Genomic DNA, 20,275 nt, shown 5'->3' on the forward strand with positions numbered 1-20,275 from the left:
TATTTTATGAAACAAGAAGCGAATTTAATAAGATACGTACGTATCAACATTCCCTAGTTACAGCTACGCTACTAAAATATATTTACTGTAATGGGTTTAGATAATTGTTAGAAATTAAATTTGTAACCTAACGAGACTGTCAAAATTAATAATTTATTAACTATGCATACAAACCCTTTTATTTATGTAATATAGGCATGATTTATATATTATTTTTTACGGATGGACGGACGAACCAAAATTATAGAAAAGCATCGCTATTTAAAATACAGCTAAAAACAGGACACTATACAACAATGGTATCCTATAGATATGATATCTTAATTACAGGAAAGGTTCAATAAAATAATAACATCAACAAGTAAAGATTTCTCTTCTCTATAATAAATCTTATTTATTATAGATTTAACAAAGAAAAATAAGCTTAGAAGATTTTTTTTGACAACAAACTTAATTAATTTTTAATTTCTATAAGATGTTGACATTTTTTATACTTTGCCAAAAATGACGAAATTGTTGAAAATGTCAGATTTAGTGATTTAATGATAGTACCTGTCAAAATGTATACATTTACTAAAAAATAATTAAATATTTGTTTTTATCGAAAATATTGTTTTTAGTCTGATTATGGTATTTCTTTTATTTCTTAGCAGGTATCTAACAAACTTAACTAAACAATTTGAAATCTTCTAGATTTCTAATGGATAATCAAATTATACAGTTTATCTCTGTACACAGCTGTACTGTACTTTCTTAACTATTTTTATTTTTCTATGGGTGGACCTTATTAATTAAAAAAAAACATCTAACTATCTCTAACAAGGATGACAACATCCATAAAAAAATCTGAATGTTTAAAAGGACCCCCCGACTAATTATAGAGCTTTTACGCTTTCTAAATCAAAAGGAATCACCATCCAATGTTTTGAATTAACGGAAAGAGCTAACCGTTACGTACGGACGGACATACAAAAATGAATTCAATAAAAGCTTCGCTTATAAAAAGCGACATACGGTATCTTTTATACAAAATTACTTTATAACACCTAAAACTAGACATATTAGGACAGGTCCTATTTGTTTTATGAGCTTTAATTTGGGCACCTAAAGTCATTAAATGGAAAACAAAAGACATATGTCCCTATTTAGAAGAGCAGCTATTCTTTGAATATGGTTTGTAGGTTTGTCTGTAAAAAGGCACTCTCAGAGCAAGTTTTCCATTTTTATTTTTAAAAGCGAAGCATTTCTATAATTAGGGTCGGTCCGTACGTCCGTCACAGACGGATAGCTTTTTCGTTAATTTAGGCATGTTAGAATTGTCATATCGATTTCAAACTTTGCATGGGGATTCCTTTAGTAGTTAGGTACGACTAAGAAAGCAAAGCAACTCTTTATTCAAATCCTAAAAATGTATGTTTGTCCATAAACATTATCCTGTATCTAGCAGTTTTCAACAAATTTACTTACTATTTTGCTTCGACTCTTATTCATTTATATTCTGATTATTCAGTTCTGACACTATACAAGTGTTAATGTCCGTTTGTCCTACCGTTACAGTGCTTCCCTTTTATGGATGTTGTCATCCTTGTTTCAAAAGAGAATCTATTCTTAGAATATGGTATGTATGTTTGTCTTTAAAAAGGCACTTTCAGAGCAAGTTTCCGACTTTTCCAAATTATTTTGACAGAAAATAATATCTAATAGTAATATTTGTATAAATTTAAAGTCAATAATTACCATAATTTCTTTCCTATACAATAATGACAATCATGTTCACTGTGAGCTAGAATTGAATCAAGACAAAAGTAAGTGCCGAGCCCTGGGACCTATGTATGGTGAAAATAGACATAAAACTATGATGATTCCAGGTAAAACCAAAATATTTCAGCGGGGGCTTTTTGAGAAAATTAGATTTGAAAATTTCAAGTTCAATTTTCACCCCCTAGGAGATGCCGCATAATCATGACAAGAAAAGCAAATATTATTTATTTTAAATTTTGAACAACTTTGCTTTTATAAAGTTCTTCATAAAACCACTCCTGAAGGGAGTTAATAAATGGCCATTTTTATCACTTGCTATGCAAAGGTCACGAAAATTCAGCCTAAAATAAATCATACATAGAGAGGTTTTAAGAAGGACTTCATAAAAGCAAAGTTGTTCAAAATTTAAAATAAATAATATTTGCTTTTTTTGTCATGATTGAACTTGAAATTTTCAAATCTAATTTTCTCAACAATCCCCCGCTGAAATATTTTGGTTTTACCTGGAATCATCATGGTTTTATGTCTTTTTTCACCATACATAGGTCCCAGGGCTCGGCACTTACTTTTGTCTTGATTCAATTCTAGCCCACAGTGTGTTGGCTTTTTACTGCTGCGTTACCTTTGGACATAACTGTCCCTGGTGTCTCATGCTTTACTTTATATGCTAATCTTTATAGCCATTTTAGAAGTGAAACTTTTTCTATATACATAAGTATATGTAATGAAGAATTAATTAAAAGTTTATGATAAAAAAATTGTTGTCTGTTGCTCATAATCTTATTTCTCGTATTCATTCGAATCCGGTGGATAGGAACCGGTTCTCATCCATACGAAAAAACTATGTCTAGCATCGTTTTATATCCAGTTTTCTACGAATATAGAAATGTACAATCATAAGATTAAAACCAGTTTTTTTAGCCGGTGCCTCCGGCACTTCGGGGCTAAAAAAACTAGTTTTAATCTTATAATTGTACATTCTATATCCGCGGAAAGCCGTTTATAATACGATACGAGAAATAACTATTCTCGTATTCATTCGAATCCGGTGGCTAGGAACCGGTTCTCATCCATACGAAAAAACTATGTCTAGCATCGTATTATATTCAGTTTTCTACGAATATAGAAATGTACAATCATAAGATTAAAACTAGTTTTTTTAGCCCGTGCCTTCGGCATCTCGGGGTTAAAAAAACTAGTTTTAATCTTATAATTATACATATCCGCGGAAAGCCGTTTATAATACGATGAAAGAAATAACTATTATTATGATTTACCCAATCAAGATTGACTAATAAATCAAGGTTGAATAATAAACCCCCAAAGATTATAAGCCAACGAAAATCAGAACGAGTTTAAGGCCTAGAATTATTTTCTTTGCAAAATTTCTAGCCTCTAAAGAAGTTCAATGTGACACAAACTGTTTGAGGCTCTAAAAATTGATTTAACTTAACCTAACCTAGACAAAATATGTATTTTTGAATAATACGAGGTGAGGGGTTAGTGTGACACGCTTATAAGAATTAAATATCTAATAATTTGTGTTTCTTACATGACTTACTAAATTTTTACATAATTGGCCATATTAATTATCAAATTTATAATTGGATCCTAAAAATTTCTAATTCATAACATATTATTAATAAAACAAGTACAATGTTTTTATGTGCAGCGTTGAAATAGCAAACAAAGTACAAATTCTTATGAAAAACAATGAGGTTTAAAATATTTTTTTTAGATAAAAATTAATCACAAACATATATATGTATGTGTCTGTCTGTTTGTTGCGATGGATCTCGCCTACAGCAATACCGATATGTTTATAACTATTTGAAAAGGGCACATCCACCATTTTAAGACAATCTTCTCTAGAAAAATTACATATCTTTTATTTTTATAACTAAGATTATAGTCCCTTCTATCAAGTGCTCCTAGAGGCCTCAGGGAGACAGCTTAAAGATGCAACAAAAAATGACGTCATACGATAAAATAACCAATGAGAGGCTAGTATTAATTTTACCATTGGTCAAATAAAGTGTATACTGGCCTCTCATTGGTCACTTTTAATGTATGTCGTCATTTTTGGTGTCACTTCACGCTGTCTCGCCTCAAGGGTATTATAATAAATTACTTAATCCATATGTGTACAATTTTCGTTTTTAAATTAAGTTTTTAAATTAACTCCCTGACAGACCCTAATCATAGAATAGCTAGCTGCGCTACATATAAAATTGCTTTTTAGTGATATGTAAGAGAGGGGAAAACTTTCATGATGACCACATTTTAATTTTCACATAATCTCCTTGTCAAAATATTTCTAAAAGCACTGCTATTCCATAACTAGGATTTGCCTCTTTGGGCTTCTTTAAATTGATCATAACGAGTGATAAATTATCATTTCTTTTGATTACATGCAGGGGCTGCTATTCAGCCATTAGAGTAAAGCACTAGAGGAAGAAAGGTTTAAATAACTGTATCTCACCATCGCAACTGTCTTCTGCAACCTTTCTATTAGGTTATTGAAAATCAACCAATTGTATCGCTTGTATTACATTGCCAAGTAGGCGAAAATAGAAGCAGACGAAAGAGGTCTTTGAAAAATGAAGGGAGTTAGGTGTCTGTATATACATCTATACTATAGATCTGATATTCAGCCAATTAATTCCAATTGAAGATGCCGCAAAATTTAATATTCTGTTGGAGTAAAGTTGGAGTAAAACTGTTTTTTACACTTACTGAAGGGGTGTGGGTAAGAAGGGGGAAAAAGAGAAGGAGGTTGTGGGAAAATTTTCCTTTAGAAATGTTTATCAGAATCACATTCCCTTTTCCATTATTGCATGAAGATTCCTGTTTTGATCAAGTATAATCTTGGAAGCATATTCCTGAATTGATTTTAGAATATCATGGCATCTTTCTTAATTGCTCATCTATTAAATTGAAACTTGTAAAATTTACAAAATTGTCTTTGACTTTGCAATTATGTAAGTTGCCATTCTTGTTGTCATATTTAGTCCCCCTTGTTGAATTTTAAATCATTAGTAATCACAAATTATTTTCATTATTTTTCAAATATTAATGAAGCATATCGATAAAGAATTTTTAAAGTAATCTTTATTTTTGGCAACAAGTTTGGATAAGAAATTTAGGCGTAGCTTTGATACTACATATAAAATTTCAGGAATATAAATTTTGGGATTAGAGGACATTGGGCTTCAAAATTTCATTGGTACCCAAATTTGGCCTAAAAACATTGGGTACTTAAAGTCAATTGATTGGTTTGACAAAGACTAAAGTGTGTTGAAATTCACCGATGTGACGTCATAAAAATGGGGGATTACCATCTATTTTTTAGGGGTTTTCTTTCCCACTTTTCTTCTTATCTCCCTCATTTTTATGACGTCACATGGCTGATTTTTAACACACTTTGGTCTTTGTCATTGGTTTAAACTAGCAGCGACAAAACTTTTCAACAAGCGATTTTAAACTAGAGAAGAGTTAATTTTCTGTATCAACATTGACATTGTTCATAAATCTAAAAGACGAAGAAAGCCGCTAAAAAAATTCTGACGTCATAAAAATGAGGGATGAGGAGAGGAGGAGTGGGAAAGAAAAACCCTAAAAATATGACGAATAATCCCTTATTTTTATGACGTCACATTGAACGACTTTCTTTGCCTTCATCAATTTATCGTCCATTGCCATAGCTCTTACAAGATCCCTAAAATTTTATGTTTGCTAAAATAAAATTTGTCACTAATACTGTAATCTATACTTTGACAAAAATTTATGTTTTATCCCATATTAATATTTAGACAAGAACAATTTTGTACAATAAAGTGTTTCATATTTCACAGAAAACTTTAGCACGGTAAAAATAATTTAAATAATTTAAATACATTCAAGATTTAGAGTAGCTTTTAATATGAAGAATCCTCTTTAAGTTTAAAAATTTTTTTTACAGAATAGTTGTGTAATAAATAACGCATACTTAAAAAGTAACTGCATAGTTATTGTATTTAACGATCGTAGTTTGACAGAAGAGATTTGTGAAGTTTAAGAGTGGTTGTGCTCCCAAAAATTATGTCTTTTAACGTGGGTAAAATAGGTCAAAATGTTACATAATGAACAAAAAATTCCCACCCATATATATTTTAGAACATTTCAGAGTATTATATCCCCCTCCCCTCACAAGCAGGTGCAGATAATGGTTAACCAATTTAAATATAAATTGCCCTAAAATACAATGAACAAGAATGAAAATTTCGATTCAAACATTTCCATACAGGAAACCAGCCATTTGATTGCACGGCATTTGTTTAAAAGGCAGTTTTTGCGCTGAGGCATTAACCATAACTATTCTATTATAGAAAGTTTTTTGTCTGCAGCTTAAGATTTAGTTTTTTTTGTTATAGAGAAGCTTCACATACATCCAAGGGTGGTCTTAGGCTCTTATATTTTTAAGTTTAGGGCTTGGGATGATTTTAGACGATTATTCTGCCCTTCGAATACAGAGCATCTAAAAGCTAGAGGCGAACCCGCTAATTTATATAACAGCTTTGAAGTATTAATATTAATGAATAGAATTTTAATCTCTTTTCTATGACGTTTAGGCCACAATTCGAACCCACCACCTAAACTAAATGGAGTCCTAAATATTTTTTTTTTACTTAAATAAACATTGAAAAGTCTACATATAGTACTTATCTACTCATCACCCTAGATAATTTTATTCAATAATAGTATGTGTCAGAAATAAAGATATAATTTCCAAAATAAAATAAAAATTTAATTTAAAAAGTTGTGGATGAAAAATTAAAAGGGCTCGGCACCTGCTGATGTTTAAGGTTACTGCCTGCAGCAGCAGATTGCCAAAAAGGGTGGCTAGTCTAGAGCTGCAAATTGTTCAATTGCTTGTGATGGAAAATTTAAAAAACTGCTGCTGCTTTAGCAGAATAATAAATTAAAGACGACTGATTATTAATAAATCGCCAATATTTGCAAAATTGTCAGCTGCAGATGTATGGTTGTTTAAAAGCATTATAGCTGCAGTTTTCAAATATTTTGTGTTTAACAATTTATTAAATTGAATCCCTTTTTATCCTGTAGAATGTATGTATTTATATAATTATACACTGCTATTTTTTCCCATGGGGGAATACCTTGTAATTTCATTGTTCATAAAAAAAGAGGGTGGGATGCTTTTCAATTAAGCAAAGATACTCTAAAATTTACTTTAAATTTTCTACAAAAACGAGGGAAATTTAAATAGGAACTTTGTATGTATACATTTTTTTGTAGCGCAACTAATCTATAATGATGGTAATGTTTGTAGCCTTTATAAATGTCAGTCAAAGAATAATGTTGGAAAGAACGCAATTAGTTTTCTAAATAAGAGTGATTTTGTAAAATAAATTTCAACTTTTCTGAAATTGTTTCTGTATTTAAGGCGAATAGCCATAATCTTATGTTATGAAAAGTGCAACTATAACATAAAGGTAAAAGGGTTATTTACTTTGAAGATCTCATAGAGTATAAAGTAAAATTATTTGTAAGCTTTGTAGATTTATTATCAATCAAAAAGCTCTCTATTTACAATTCTTATTTTATTATATTATTAGTTTCTCCCTTGTTAATTTTAATTAATGTAACAGATGGACATTGTTTTTATAGAGCAGCTACGGTACAGTTGAAACAGGACTTTCTTTTTTATTTGACTTTTTTCAGCTCTGCTTCACTATAACTAGGATGCCTGATCGTATGTCCAACAAAAATAAATAAGAAAATGCTATGCATGCCTTTTTTGCTAAAAGATTTATTTTAAAAATAATAAAAGTAATTAAATGAGCAATCCTAAAAAAATGTCCTATTAAGTGATTTATTAACAAAAAATGCCAACATATTTTAGCTGTAATTCTTATGTAAATAATAGTCCTTCATTTTGTTGTAAATAGATAGATATATTTATTTGTTTGTATACAGATTTTTAGAAATGATTTCCTTTTCATTATTCTCAATATTTTACCTTTTGAAAGCTGAATGAGTCATAAAGATAAGTTATCATTTTTTACAGCCGTCACCCCTCTTCCCCCTTCCTTTAGATATATCTGTTTTTAGACCAATGGACAAACTGTAACAAATTTCCCAGCCCCTATGCTAACAAGGATGGTAATATAACCGAGCAAGTAAATCTTGTAAATTGCTGAATGTAATATAGCTTGAACCGAACTATTTAAAGACAAACCTTTAATTTATTTGTGTACAATTAATATTCCTTCCAATAATTATTGCCCGAAATACTTACATTATCCTTTTTATCAACAATGTCGAATACACCTTCCAGCAACTAGGGACCTTGTATTCAAAAGGCTAAGAAAAAATAGACAAATACCATCCCAAGGATTAAATATGAAAATAAAATATCCTAAAACCATCCGGAGTTCTTAGCTTACCTAAACAGAAGATTAAAGTCATTCCAGTATTCAAAATCTTACTTCTTTAATAATAGGATTGAAAATATCATAAACAAACTTATTTATTATAATGTAGTTCCAACACAATGAATATTATATAAAGAAGCTTCACTGCAAAAAAATATACTTTCAGTTTCCCTTACTTCCTTCGTCCGGTATAGACAAAACTTCAACCGTTTTTTTTCACCCTCACCCCACCCATGCTCCGTTTGTTGCTTGCCTCCTGGTCTTTTCTTGGCCAAGTTATTGCTGCGCCTTCTTTGCTGCACGCGTTGGAATCTATTATGTTTTCAAAATAATAGGACCTTAAAATATCCCCTTTCTTAAAAACCCTATATGTTTCAGGTCTTAACAGGGAGGGAGATAACAATTGCATTTAAGTTAATCTACATTACATAGATTTAAACCTAAGACACATTTATATGGTCATGAATTGAAGCCAGCAGGGCAATACAAATTTATCGAACATTGTCCTATCCTTTAATCCCTGCTTATTTCTAATCTCTTTTTTTCAACATTTTACCCCTTAAACTTATCCACATATATATATATATATATATATTTTATAGTAAAACAACGTTTTTTACTTCAATTTTAAATATATATATATATATACAGGTTAGAATTCCTATTTTTTAAGTCCTTTCTTAATTCCATTTACCCCCTTTCTACCCCCAAATCCTCAGGTGGTTTATGTATGATATGGTTTTTGGGAAGGAGATACAAAGGGGAAAACTAAATATGGGGTAAATCAACTTTCCATTAAATAAGGGGAAGGAAAAAGGTAAGCATTAAGAAAGAAAGAGAGTGAGTGAATAAAAGGGGGGAGGTGAAAAAGGAACGGGGGTGAGAGATACGCAAGCGCAGTGCACCAAAATTTTCTCAGCGCTTTTGAATTTTCGAGGCGGTTTTCAGTTTAAACAAAGTTTTGCCAAGGTGTGTATATGTATAAAGTTTTTGTAATAAAATTTTAAATGAAAATAAAGTAAGTGTGATACAATTAAAAATAAAAACAAAACACAATAAATCATGTAAAATATGTACATATAAAGTTATAAACAGTGACAAAAATCATAACAAATGATTAAAAATTAAGTGACAATTTTAACAACAAAAAATCGTAAGAAAATGTCTGATTTGATTCGTATGAGTGGTTGGGTGAGAAAGTTGACGGACAATGGTACAGTTTATTATGTCCATAGAAGTTCTGGAGAATCCAGGTATGTACCCTCGTGTACTTCTTTTGTATTTCTAGTACATTATATTTATTATCAATAACTTTTTTGTAGATGTCAATTTGATTTTATAACGATGTAAAATACCTTTAAGATACAAAGTAATTATTTTCAAGTCCGCAGAAACGCGATGGATAATAGAAAAATAAGTAGTCCTGTTGGTTTGAATTATGATTCTTCTCTGAAACCATATGCAAAACATGATTTTCCTTTACGGTTAATAACTTGTTTCAATGGCATAAAATTAAAATTGTATCAAACATTAAACTTTAACTATCATAAAATATGAAAATATAACAATATGAATTCGGCAGCCGGCTTCAAATCAGCTATTTTTTAGCAGTCGGCTGCTAAAAAACGAAATCTTAAAGTAATCTGTTTTTACGGTGTAGATTTTACATTAAGAATTCGTGTTTTTATAATGCAGCCAGCTTCCAGCCACTTGCTTCAAAAGAAGCCAAATTATTATGAATTCCAACAAAATTCTACTTTAAGAATTCAATAATGCAATTGTTTATGCATTTTAAGGTATTTATGAGAGACATTGTCTAAATTCCTTTTGCATTTTAAGTATTTGTGAGATTTATACATGCTAAAAAATCACCCAACTACTCCAATCTATAATACAAAGTAGAACGATGTCTGTCTGTTTGTCTGTTTGTTTGTCTGTCAGTTTGTCTGTCTCTTTGTTTGTAACAAGGATCTCGCTAACCGCTGAACCAATCGGGTTCTCCTTTACAGGGTAGCTTCTCATAGGTCCCGGAAAGGTTTATAACTATTTTCTTGGGGGTTGGGTCACCCCTACCCCCCCCCCAAAAAAAATACCCCTCCAATTCTTTTTATATTTTCTTTAAAATCTAAAACACGAAAAGTTAGTTGAATCAAACCTCTTGGGGCACAGCCCCTAGAGGCTAGGGGTGAAGCCGCTAGTATAACATAACAAAGTCTGCATATCATCTAAGATCTCTTAAACCGCCGCGCTGAAAAAAACTAATTATACAATTTTCAGGAAAACTTTGATTTAGTCCAGGGTAGTTTTTAGGCTATTTTTATATTTTGCGATATATATATGAAATATTATATAACAAAGTCAGAATGTCAGCTAAGATCTCTTAGACTCCGTCCTTATATTCGCTATCTTTAGGGGAAACATGATTTTCTATTATTAGTAGCTCAGCTACTCTATAATTACAAATATCCGTCTTTAAAGAAACTTTTATTAAATGTCTTCAATGCTTGTTTAGCCTTGCTTTTTCAATTGTTGCCATCCTTGTTTCTTCATTTCCAAAAAATGTTAATATTAGTAGCGAAGCTAGTCTGTGATACCAATTGTCCGTCTGTCCGTATTTTCATATGCCCGTCAGCTACATTCAGGGGAAAACGTGATTTTCTGGGCCATTAGTTAAGATAGAAGCACAAGAATATAGAAACATTTATTTTCAGCTAATTTCTTTTTCATTCGATTTAATAGGTCAATGATTGTTAGCATGAAGATTTCTGTGATATTTAAGTACAATTTACAGAGCTTAGCAACTCTATAATTGTTAGAGAAAATAGGTTGACCTATAATTTGAAAAATATTGATTTTTAAATTTAAATTAAGTTTAGGCATGTTAGAATTGTTATATCGATCTCAAACTTTAAATGATGATTCCTGTAACAGTTTATAACAGTTGAATAAAATTTGTTTTTATAGAGAAGCAACTCCATAATTGTTATCAGAAATTAAATGTTATTTCAGATGGATAGATAGATAGATATATTGTATATTGAATGTCATATATATTGATAGGTATATGATTAGCGCACCTCCCTGGCAAAACCCTGTTCATGCCACTGATTAATGAATTCTACAGAGAGAGAGAAGACAATGGGCTGTTTATTACACAAGTACCCAAAGTTTTATGATAACGTTTTCTTATTTATTGGCTTCGCAACTTTGAGGACTTTTGATAAATTTTGATTGGTTGGTTTATCAAATTAAGTGTAAGTAAGCCTAGAGTAACCATTGCCAAGCGGGAGAAGGTTAGACTACTCTACCCTACCGTCACCCGCTTATAGGCATCCTTTCTCTACTTAAACGTACTTAGACTACTGTAACCCAGCCTAAAGACACTCTTACTTAAGCCAGGAAACCAATACCCAGGTTAGCTGGTACCCAGGTGGGCCAGGGTACCCCTAACATAGCCTTCTCGAAGCTAGAACCAAAGATATTTAACTTTTGTTATAACCATAAGTTAAAAGTTATAACCAACCGTTGTATACTTATAAGCTTCCTTTACTACGCTAAGAGGGCTCTATCTACCCTCTAAAGAGCAGTTGACTAGCTTAATAGACACTTTTGAGTTGTGATATTACACTAAAACCTCTACTGAGTTCATAAAGGGTCCCCGTGGACTTTCGGAGATATATCATAGTTCCCCAAGAAAATACACAAGATTTCAAAATTGCACTTATAAATGTTTAAAAACATTAAATACCAAATTGACAAAATCCATGTTTCTTCGATAACTAGCGAACGGATTGAGCTAGAATCGATGTTAAGGTGTCTAAATGACCGTCTCGACCCCAGGGACTCACACAAAAAATTTGGTGGACTTAGGACAATTTTTAGGGGGGTAGACCAAACGATGTTTGATTTTCTGATGCAAGTTTTGGCGATTTTTTTTATAAATTTTTCTTTATAAATCAGTTTTTCCTAGGAAAACTTTTTTGTTTCTTAACCGATTTTGGACTTCAAGGTGGCAAAATGTTCGTCTCGATGAGATACACACGTGTACAAAATTTGGGGTCAAGATTTCAACTCCTTCCCTGTCGGACCAAACGATGTTTGCTGAAAAAGATACGCCAAAACTTGTATCGATGGACTTACATCTTGTGGTCCAGCCCTCTAAACATTGAGCTATCAACCCCAAATTTTGTGTGTAAATTCTACGCACTGAGACGGTCATTTTGCCGTGTTTAAATCTTCTGTAGCTCTATCCTAGCCCAAATGAGAAAGAAAATTAGATTATTCAGTGTTTGATTTTCTGATGCAAGTTTTGGCGATTTTTTTTTATCAATTTTTCTTTAAAAATCAGTTTTTCCTAGGAAAACTTTTTTGTTTCTCAACCGATTTTGGACTTCAAGGTGGCAAAATGTTCGTCTCGATGAGATACACACGTGTACAAAATTTGGGGTCAAGATTCCAACTCCTTCCCTGTCGGACCAAACGATGTTTGCTGAAAAAGATACGCAAAAACTTGTATCGATGGACTTACATCTTGTGGTCCAGCCCCCTAAACGTTGAGCTATCAACCCCAAATTTTTTGTGTGAATTCTACGCACTGAGACGGTCATTTTGCCGTGTTTAAATCTTCTGTAGCTCTATCCTAGCCTAAATAAGAAAAAAAATGAGATTTTTCAGCGGCACCCTTCTGGGTTCACGCCAAAACTTGTATCGATGGATAAATGACAAATTTTGCCTCACAGCCTCAACAAACTAAAACAAAATCAAAATTAATTTGCTTTGAAATTTAAATTTTTTAGACCGTAATTATACTACGAAAGTACCTAATAGTAAACCATTAGGTACCCAAACAATAATACAGGGTAATTTAGTTATCTTTAAACGAAAAAATCAAAGATAAACTAAGTTAAAAACTACAACTTAAAAACTGCTGGAAAGAAAAAAATGTTTCAAATTAGATAAAATACGATGATAGACATAGTTTTTTCGTATGGATGAGAACCGGTTCCTATCCACCGGATTCGAATGAATACGAGAAAATATCTTAATCATATCAATAAAGAATAATATTTATGTCATTCAATAAGAGCCTCCAAAGTTGTTAAGCCAACGAATACGAAAACGTTAATTTGAGATTTTGGGGACTACCTTAATAAACAACCCAATGTCCCCTCCCTCCCTGACTTGTTTTAAAGGTGGTTGACAGTAGACATAATATACATGGAGAGAGGCTGTTTATTATACTAGTCCCCAAAGTTATATAATGATGTTTTCATATTCGTTGGCTCAACAACTTTGGGAACTACATTAAAGTTTTATTAGTTGGATCATTCATTTGAGTGTTTATACGTTTTAACCACTAATTTTACGCTACAGAAGGGGTAATTTTGTGTAACGTCATTGGGAAATCAATTTATTGTTCATTGTACTATCCCTTTAGATCCCTGCATAATATATCTATGGTTACCAACACCCATCATACAGACTACTAACCCTTTGATTGCATGACCTTTGTCTAAAGAGTTCTAACTGTGCAGGGTAATTAGTGGCGCCTATTTATGTTGCACACCTGACATAGAAGCAGTAGGAACCATTTTTAACGTCTTTAGTTTTAAAGTTATAAGTTTTAGAAACATAACTTTATAAGAAATTCAACTTATAACTGTCATAGGCTTCACTTTATACGAGACAATTCACCCAAGAAAAGCTTTATCCTAAGATATGCGTTAATCTACACAGAGAGAGAGAGGGGACAATGGGCTGTTTATTACACTAGTTCCCAAAGTTTATAATAACGTTTCCTTATTGGTTTGCTCAACAACTTTGTGGATTAAAGTGAATTTTGATTGGTTGGCTTATTAAGTTTTGTGTCCAAACGTTTCAACCACTAATTGTAATCTACAGAAGCTTATAACGTTATACTTTGTTGTCACAGATTATCAGTTCCTTAGATAGATAGATAGACAAAAAGATGGATAGATAGATAGAGATAGATAAAGAGACAGATAGATAAATAGATAGATAAAGGGTGAGCAAAAAAAATGCGTACTTTTTTAAAATTAAAATTGCGCGGTTTGTGTTAATAGTAGAAAAATGTTATAAATATTGTTAGAACTGGTATGAACTCTATTTTTTGGAAATATAAGAACGGATCCTGTGCTACGTATAGTTAGGGAGCTACGTATTAAAATGTCCCAACTGGCTTAAAACTTAACTTGCGAGTAAATTTTGGGACATTTTTCCATCTGGCTCCTAGATTATATGTAGCACAGAAACCGTTCTTACATTTTCAAAAAATACAGTTCATAGTGGTTCTAACGGTATGCGTAACATTTTTCTACTATTAACACAAGCCGCGCAATTTGAAATTAAAAAATGTAGGCATCTCTTTTTGCAAAATATCTTCTCTAATTTCTCTAAGTTATATTTTAAAATTTACTCGTAAGTCAAGTTTTACATCAGTTGGGACATTTTAACACGTAGCTCCGTAACTGTACGTAGCAGAGGAATCGTTCTTATATTTCCAAAAAATAGACTTCTTAGCGGTTCTAACGATATGCATAACATTATACTATTAACACAAGCCGCGCAATTTCAATTTTTAAAAAGTACGCATTTTTTTTGCTAACCCTTTAGATGGATGGATAGATGGATAGATTGAAAGATGGATATATGGATAGATAGACAGATAGATAGATTTAGATAGATTGATAGATAGATAGATAGACAGATAGATAGATAGATAGATAGATAGATAGATAGATAGATAGATAGATAGATAGATAGATAGATAGATAGATAGATAGATAGATAGATAGATAGATAGATAGATAGATAGATAGATAGATAGATAGATAGATAGATAGATAGATAGATAGATAGATAGATAGATAGATAGATAGATAGATAGATAGATAGATAGATAGATAGATAGATAGATAGATAGATAGATAGATAGATAGATAGATAGATAGATAGATAGATAGATAGATAGATAGATAGATAGATAGATAGATAGATAGATAGATAGATAGATAGATAGATAGATAGATAGATAGATAGATAGATAGATAGATAGATAGATAGATAGATAGATAGATAGATAGATAGATAGATAGATAGATAGATAGATAGATAGATAGATAGATAGATAGATAGATAGATAGATAGATAGATAGATAGATAGATAGATAGATAGATAGATAGATAGATAGAAAAATAGATAGATAGAAATAGCCTAAAACCTGTCCATATATCAATACTAAGCTTCCCTGACAATTTAACAATGAATAGTTAAGAAAGCGTCATCTATTAAACCGGTTTTAAACTGATTTTTTAAAATCAAAACATAAAAGCAAAGTTGTTAAGCATGAAAGAAACTCTAGCATATTAAAAAATTAGCCAGATAGCTTTATTTTGCTTGTTTTATGATAAAATTGATTTTTTTCTGTCTAGAGTTAAAAATCATGAAAATTGGTAAACTCAATTAGTTGATCTTTTAAGGGCAGCTTTATACATATCTTACTTGGTGGATTTAAGCTATTTTCATTACATCCCTCGCACAAATATATTATAATCTTATATAGGAAATAACTGCAGAGTGAGAGAGGACAATAGTCCCCAAAGTTTTTTATTCGTTGATTTAATAATTTTATGGCCTATAGGGAATTTTGATTGCTTGGTTTATTGAGTTGTGTGTTCAAACGTCTCACTCACTAATCTTCAGATAAGGTAATTTGTGTATAATTTGGGATGTTTATCAATTTATCGGACATCGTCTAATCCCTTTAGATCTCTGGTTAAATTATAACAATTTGTTATTAAAAAATCCTTAAATGTCATTTTATGTTATATTCTTTTTAGTAGCAAAGGTACTATATAAATAACTTTGTGTGTCTGTCCGTCCATCCATCTGTACGGCTAAGGGGAAATATAAATTTTGTAGAAAGCTGAAATTTTTAGTGTTAACCTAAGAGAGAAAGGGGACAATGGATTGCTTATTACACTAGTCCCCAAATTTTAAAATAAAGTTTACTAATTGTTGGCTTAACAACTTTGGGGATTTTTCTTGACTTTTGATTAGTTGGTCGATAAAGTTGAGTGACTAAATGTTTGAACCACTAATTGTAATCAACAGAAGAGGTTATTTTGTGTATCATCTTTGGGGTTGTACATCAATATATCGGCCTATGTCTTATCCCTTTAGATCCCTGGTTATATTATAACAATATCTTATTTATCTTTATCTTTAAATTGCCATAAAAATTATCCAGTATCAATCAGTTTTTCATCAAAGTTACTTACAATTTTGCTTCGACTCTTATACTTTTATATTCTGATTATTCAGTTCTGACACTATACAAGTATTAATGTCCGTTTGTCCAACCGTTTCAGTGCTTCGCTTTTATGGATGTTGTCATCCTTGTTTTTTATATTTAATGCAAGTATACTTAGAGATGGATTTTATGAAATAATATTAAATAAAGTATAATAGAATAATTTTGTAAAAAATAATACAAATTTGAATATGTTTTGAAAAATATTTGACTGAAAATTTGAAATTGACAAAATCTATGAGATTAAAATCTAGGCTTTAAAAATATTATATCCGTTGGCTTTGAAACATTTTGTTTGATTAAATGTTATTAGCAATACTTATCTAAATTTGAGTGTCTATGTTTTTCTACCAAATAGGTTTACAAATCTATCCCATAGTTTAACTTTTTAGATACATCTATTTTTCTTAATGAAATTTCATTTTTTAAAAGGAGTCTCTATTTAAAAGTATAGATTGACATATCTTAATCGATTCAAATGATCTTTGGCCACAATGATTCTATAGATGCAGAAAGAATAGAAATTGTTTTATTTTTTTCTGATGATGGTGAAATGTGACAGCACCGTTTAAGTAAAATGACACCGGGGGTATAATGGAAGCGAACCGGACACAAACTATCTAACTTGAGGCCCTTTAATTTCAAATAAGATGGGAACAAAACAAGGACGTCAAAGCATTTTTATTTGGGGGGATACAAAATTTAAAAATATATTTTTTTTAGGGGGGGGGGGGAGGGGGCGGGTAATCATTATATCACAGAAACAAGGACGTCCATGTATTTTTTATTTGGAGGGGGGGGGGGGGGTAATCAACCCTTTACACCTTCCCCTTGAACATCCCTGGAACAAAAATAAAACAAAATATTTCCTCAAATACTCTTCAGTGAGGGTTAACTTAACAGGACAGGTTTTAGGCTATATTAGAGGTCCGTGGGAAATATTATACCTTACTTATACAGGAATCTTCAAGTAATGCTACTAGGTTTTAAGATTAAAGGACGATTTTACTATGTCTAACATTTCATTATAAATATGCTGTCAAAAAGAAGGTGAAGGGCTAGAGAGATGGAGTTTTGCTTACTTTCGGAAATAGCCTAAAACCTTTCCAATATATCCCTGTGTCTGTCTGTCTGTACCAAAAAATGCCACCCTCCCTCCTCCCAATTATTTTTCTAAAACTAAAATAAAAATGGGGGTCGAATTTGACATCTTCCCCCTACCTCAAGTTTCCTTAGAAGCCTCTAGGGGCGTAGACGCTTGTATTAAGATAAACAGCTGAGAAAATTCGTTATTAAGCTTAAATATTTTATAGCAGAGCAGCTTTTTAGCTTATTATCATTCTAAATATAATTCTGGTAAATCTATATGTCTATATACATATCTGTGTTTATGTGGAACAAGATCCCTGAAACAGCTTTGTTTGGAAATTTTTTTTCCTAAAATATCTTTAAAAATATTCACTATCTATCTATATACATATATATCAATCAAGCATTCTATCTATCTAACTAACTATTAATCTTATAGCACTTGCTACTCTGTAATTTCTAGTCCTTGTTATGCCTGTTGACTGTTGAAAGTAATATTTATGGCCCATATCCTATTATGTCTCAGCTATAAACTCTCTTCATTGTGCAATTTGTGTTCTATAGATAATTGCTTTTAGTTTAATATTGCTTTCACACAAAGTATCCTGTTGAGCACTGGTACATCCACAAACCCAACAAGTTTTTGAACTAATTTGAAAGTAAAGATTATATGGTGTGGGGAAGTTTTTTGTTTATTGATTCAGGTTAGGTTATACTGGGTAGACCCGCAGGGTTATGGCACTTATACCGCGGGGGTGGGGGGTATTATAGTTCTAAAATGACACTTTGTGTGAAACCTTGAATAAGCTATGTGCATCAATCTAATTTTATTTTCTTTAGTTATGCTATAAATATGTGTTTCCTTGTAAAAATCAAAGTTTACACATCAGAGGGGGTATTTTTGTTTAACGGACATTTTTTAAATTCCGAAATTTGTAGATATTAGTATTACACAATTTCTATTTTTTGTTTTTTTCTCTTTCCAATAGCTAAAATATGAGAAGGATAAACAAACAGCTTGATAGATATTTAGATGATATGATTAAAAGGTAGATAATACATTTTAAAATGCTTAGATTAACAATTAAACAGAAAAAAACTCCCCCCCCCCTACAAAAAAAAATGTTTTTTTTACCTTTGAGACTGGGAGGTCGACTTACCCTCACCTTAAGTGCCTCTAGAGCCCTCTAAGGGCGAAGCCGCTATTATTACAAATGTTTTTTTTTCAAATTAGATATTTAATTGTGCTGGTCTATGGGTTGTACTTTCCAGGTAAGTTAGATAGATAGATAGTAAGTTAGATAGATAGATAGATAGTAAGTTAGTTACATAGATCGATAGATATGTATATAAATAGATAGTTAAATAGGTAGATAGATCATAGATGTCTATTATTAAAATACTTTAGGACCAGCAATTTTTAATAAAAAGATGTTTCAGGGATCTTGTATTACTATAAATTGATAAGTATACTGGCTTCTTAAATTTTAAAATGATCTAACTTTTTAACCAATAATTTTAATCTAAAGAATGAATAAATTTGATAATCATCATTGAAGACGCATAATGACAAAGAAAAACATATACAAAAACGCATACCCTTGATTTATTATATACTAGCGGCTACGACCCTAGAAGCCTCTAGGGGCATTTAAGGTAGGAGGAGGAAAAGTCGACCTAATCCTATTTTAAATTTGAGTAAAAAAAATATTTTTTGGGGGGGAGGGGGGTGAATACAACCTCCCCAAAGATAGTTTAAAACCTTCCCAGGACCTATAAGAAGCTTCATTGTAAAGGAGAACAATATCGGTTCAGCGGTTAGCGAGATCCTTCGGGACAGACAAAAAACGCTTACTACTTTATATAATAGGATATAATTGATTAAATATAAAAGAGAGGCACAATTCAGAAAGCGTAGCAACTCTATAACCCTTACCAGAAAGTCCGTATATATTGTTGAAATATGCAAATTTTTCACAAATTTTTTATGTATGACATGATTATTATAATAGACATGTTACAATTATCCTATCTATTTTATGCTTCGCATGATATCTCTCTCTCTCTCAATCCCTGTCTCATTCTCATATTTTTTCATTTTTACGCTTAGCTCTTTTCGTTAATTTAGGCATGTTATAATTGTAGTAGCGATTTCAAACTGTGCATGACAATTTAGAAAGCGTAGCAACTCTATAATCATTACCAGAAAGTCAATATATACGTTTAAGACATGCTGATTTTTTTTTTACTTTTTAATTAAACAACATTTATTTGTGATAAAATTATAAAAAAAGATATGTTACACTTATTTCATCGATTTAAAACTTTACATGAGGATTCCTATGACAGTTAGGTACAATTCAGAAAGCGTAGCAACTCTATAATCGCTACCAGAAAGTCAATACATACGTTTAAGACATGCTGATTTTTTTTACTTTTTAAACAACATTTTATTCGTGATAAAATTACAAAAAAAAGACATGTTACACTTATTCCATCGATTTAAAACTTTATATGATGATTCCTATGACAGTTAGGTACAATTTAGAAAGCGTTGCAACACTATAATCGTTACCAGAAATTCCGTATATCCATTTAAAACTTGCTGATTTTCTTGACACTTTGACAAAACAATTTTTATATGACATAATTATC

General features: G+C 31.3%; 1 protein-coding gene across 1 annotated transcript in view; it reads left to right on the top strand.

The window, feature by feature from the left end:
• Positions 1-9,103: 9,103 nt before the first annotated feature.
• Positions 9,104-20,275, top strand: part of LOC145325154 (uncharacterized) — an 85,902-nt gene continuing 74,730 nt past the window's right edge. Inside the window, exon 1 of the mRNA XM_080168010.1 lies at positions 9,104-9,451. Coding sequence (XP_080024136.1) covers positions 9,360-9,451 — 92 coding nt within the window. The 5' untranslated portion in view covers positions 9,104-9,359. The remainder of the gene's footprint in view (positions 9,452-20,275) is intronic.

Source organism: Acartia tonsa, chromosome 7 (assembly GCF_053477335.1).
Source record: "Acartia tonsa isolate MP-2025a chromosome 7, ASM5347733v1, whole genome shotgun sequence".
Lineage (NCBI taxonomy): Eukaryota > Metazoa > Arthropoda > Copepoda > Calanoida > Acartiidae > Acartia > Acartia tonsa.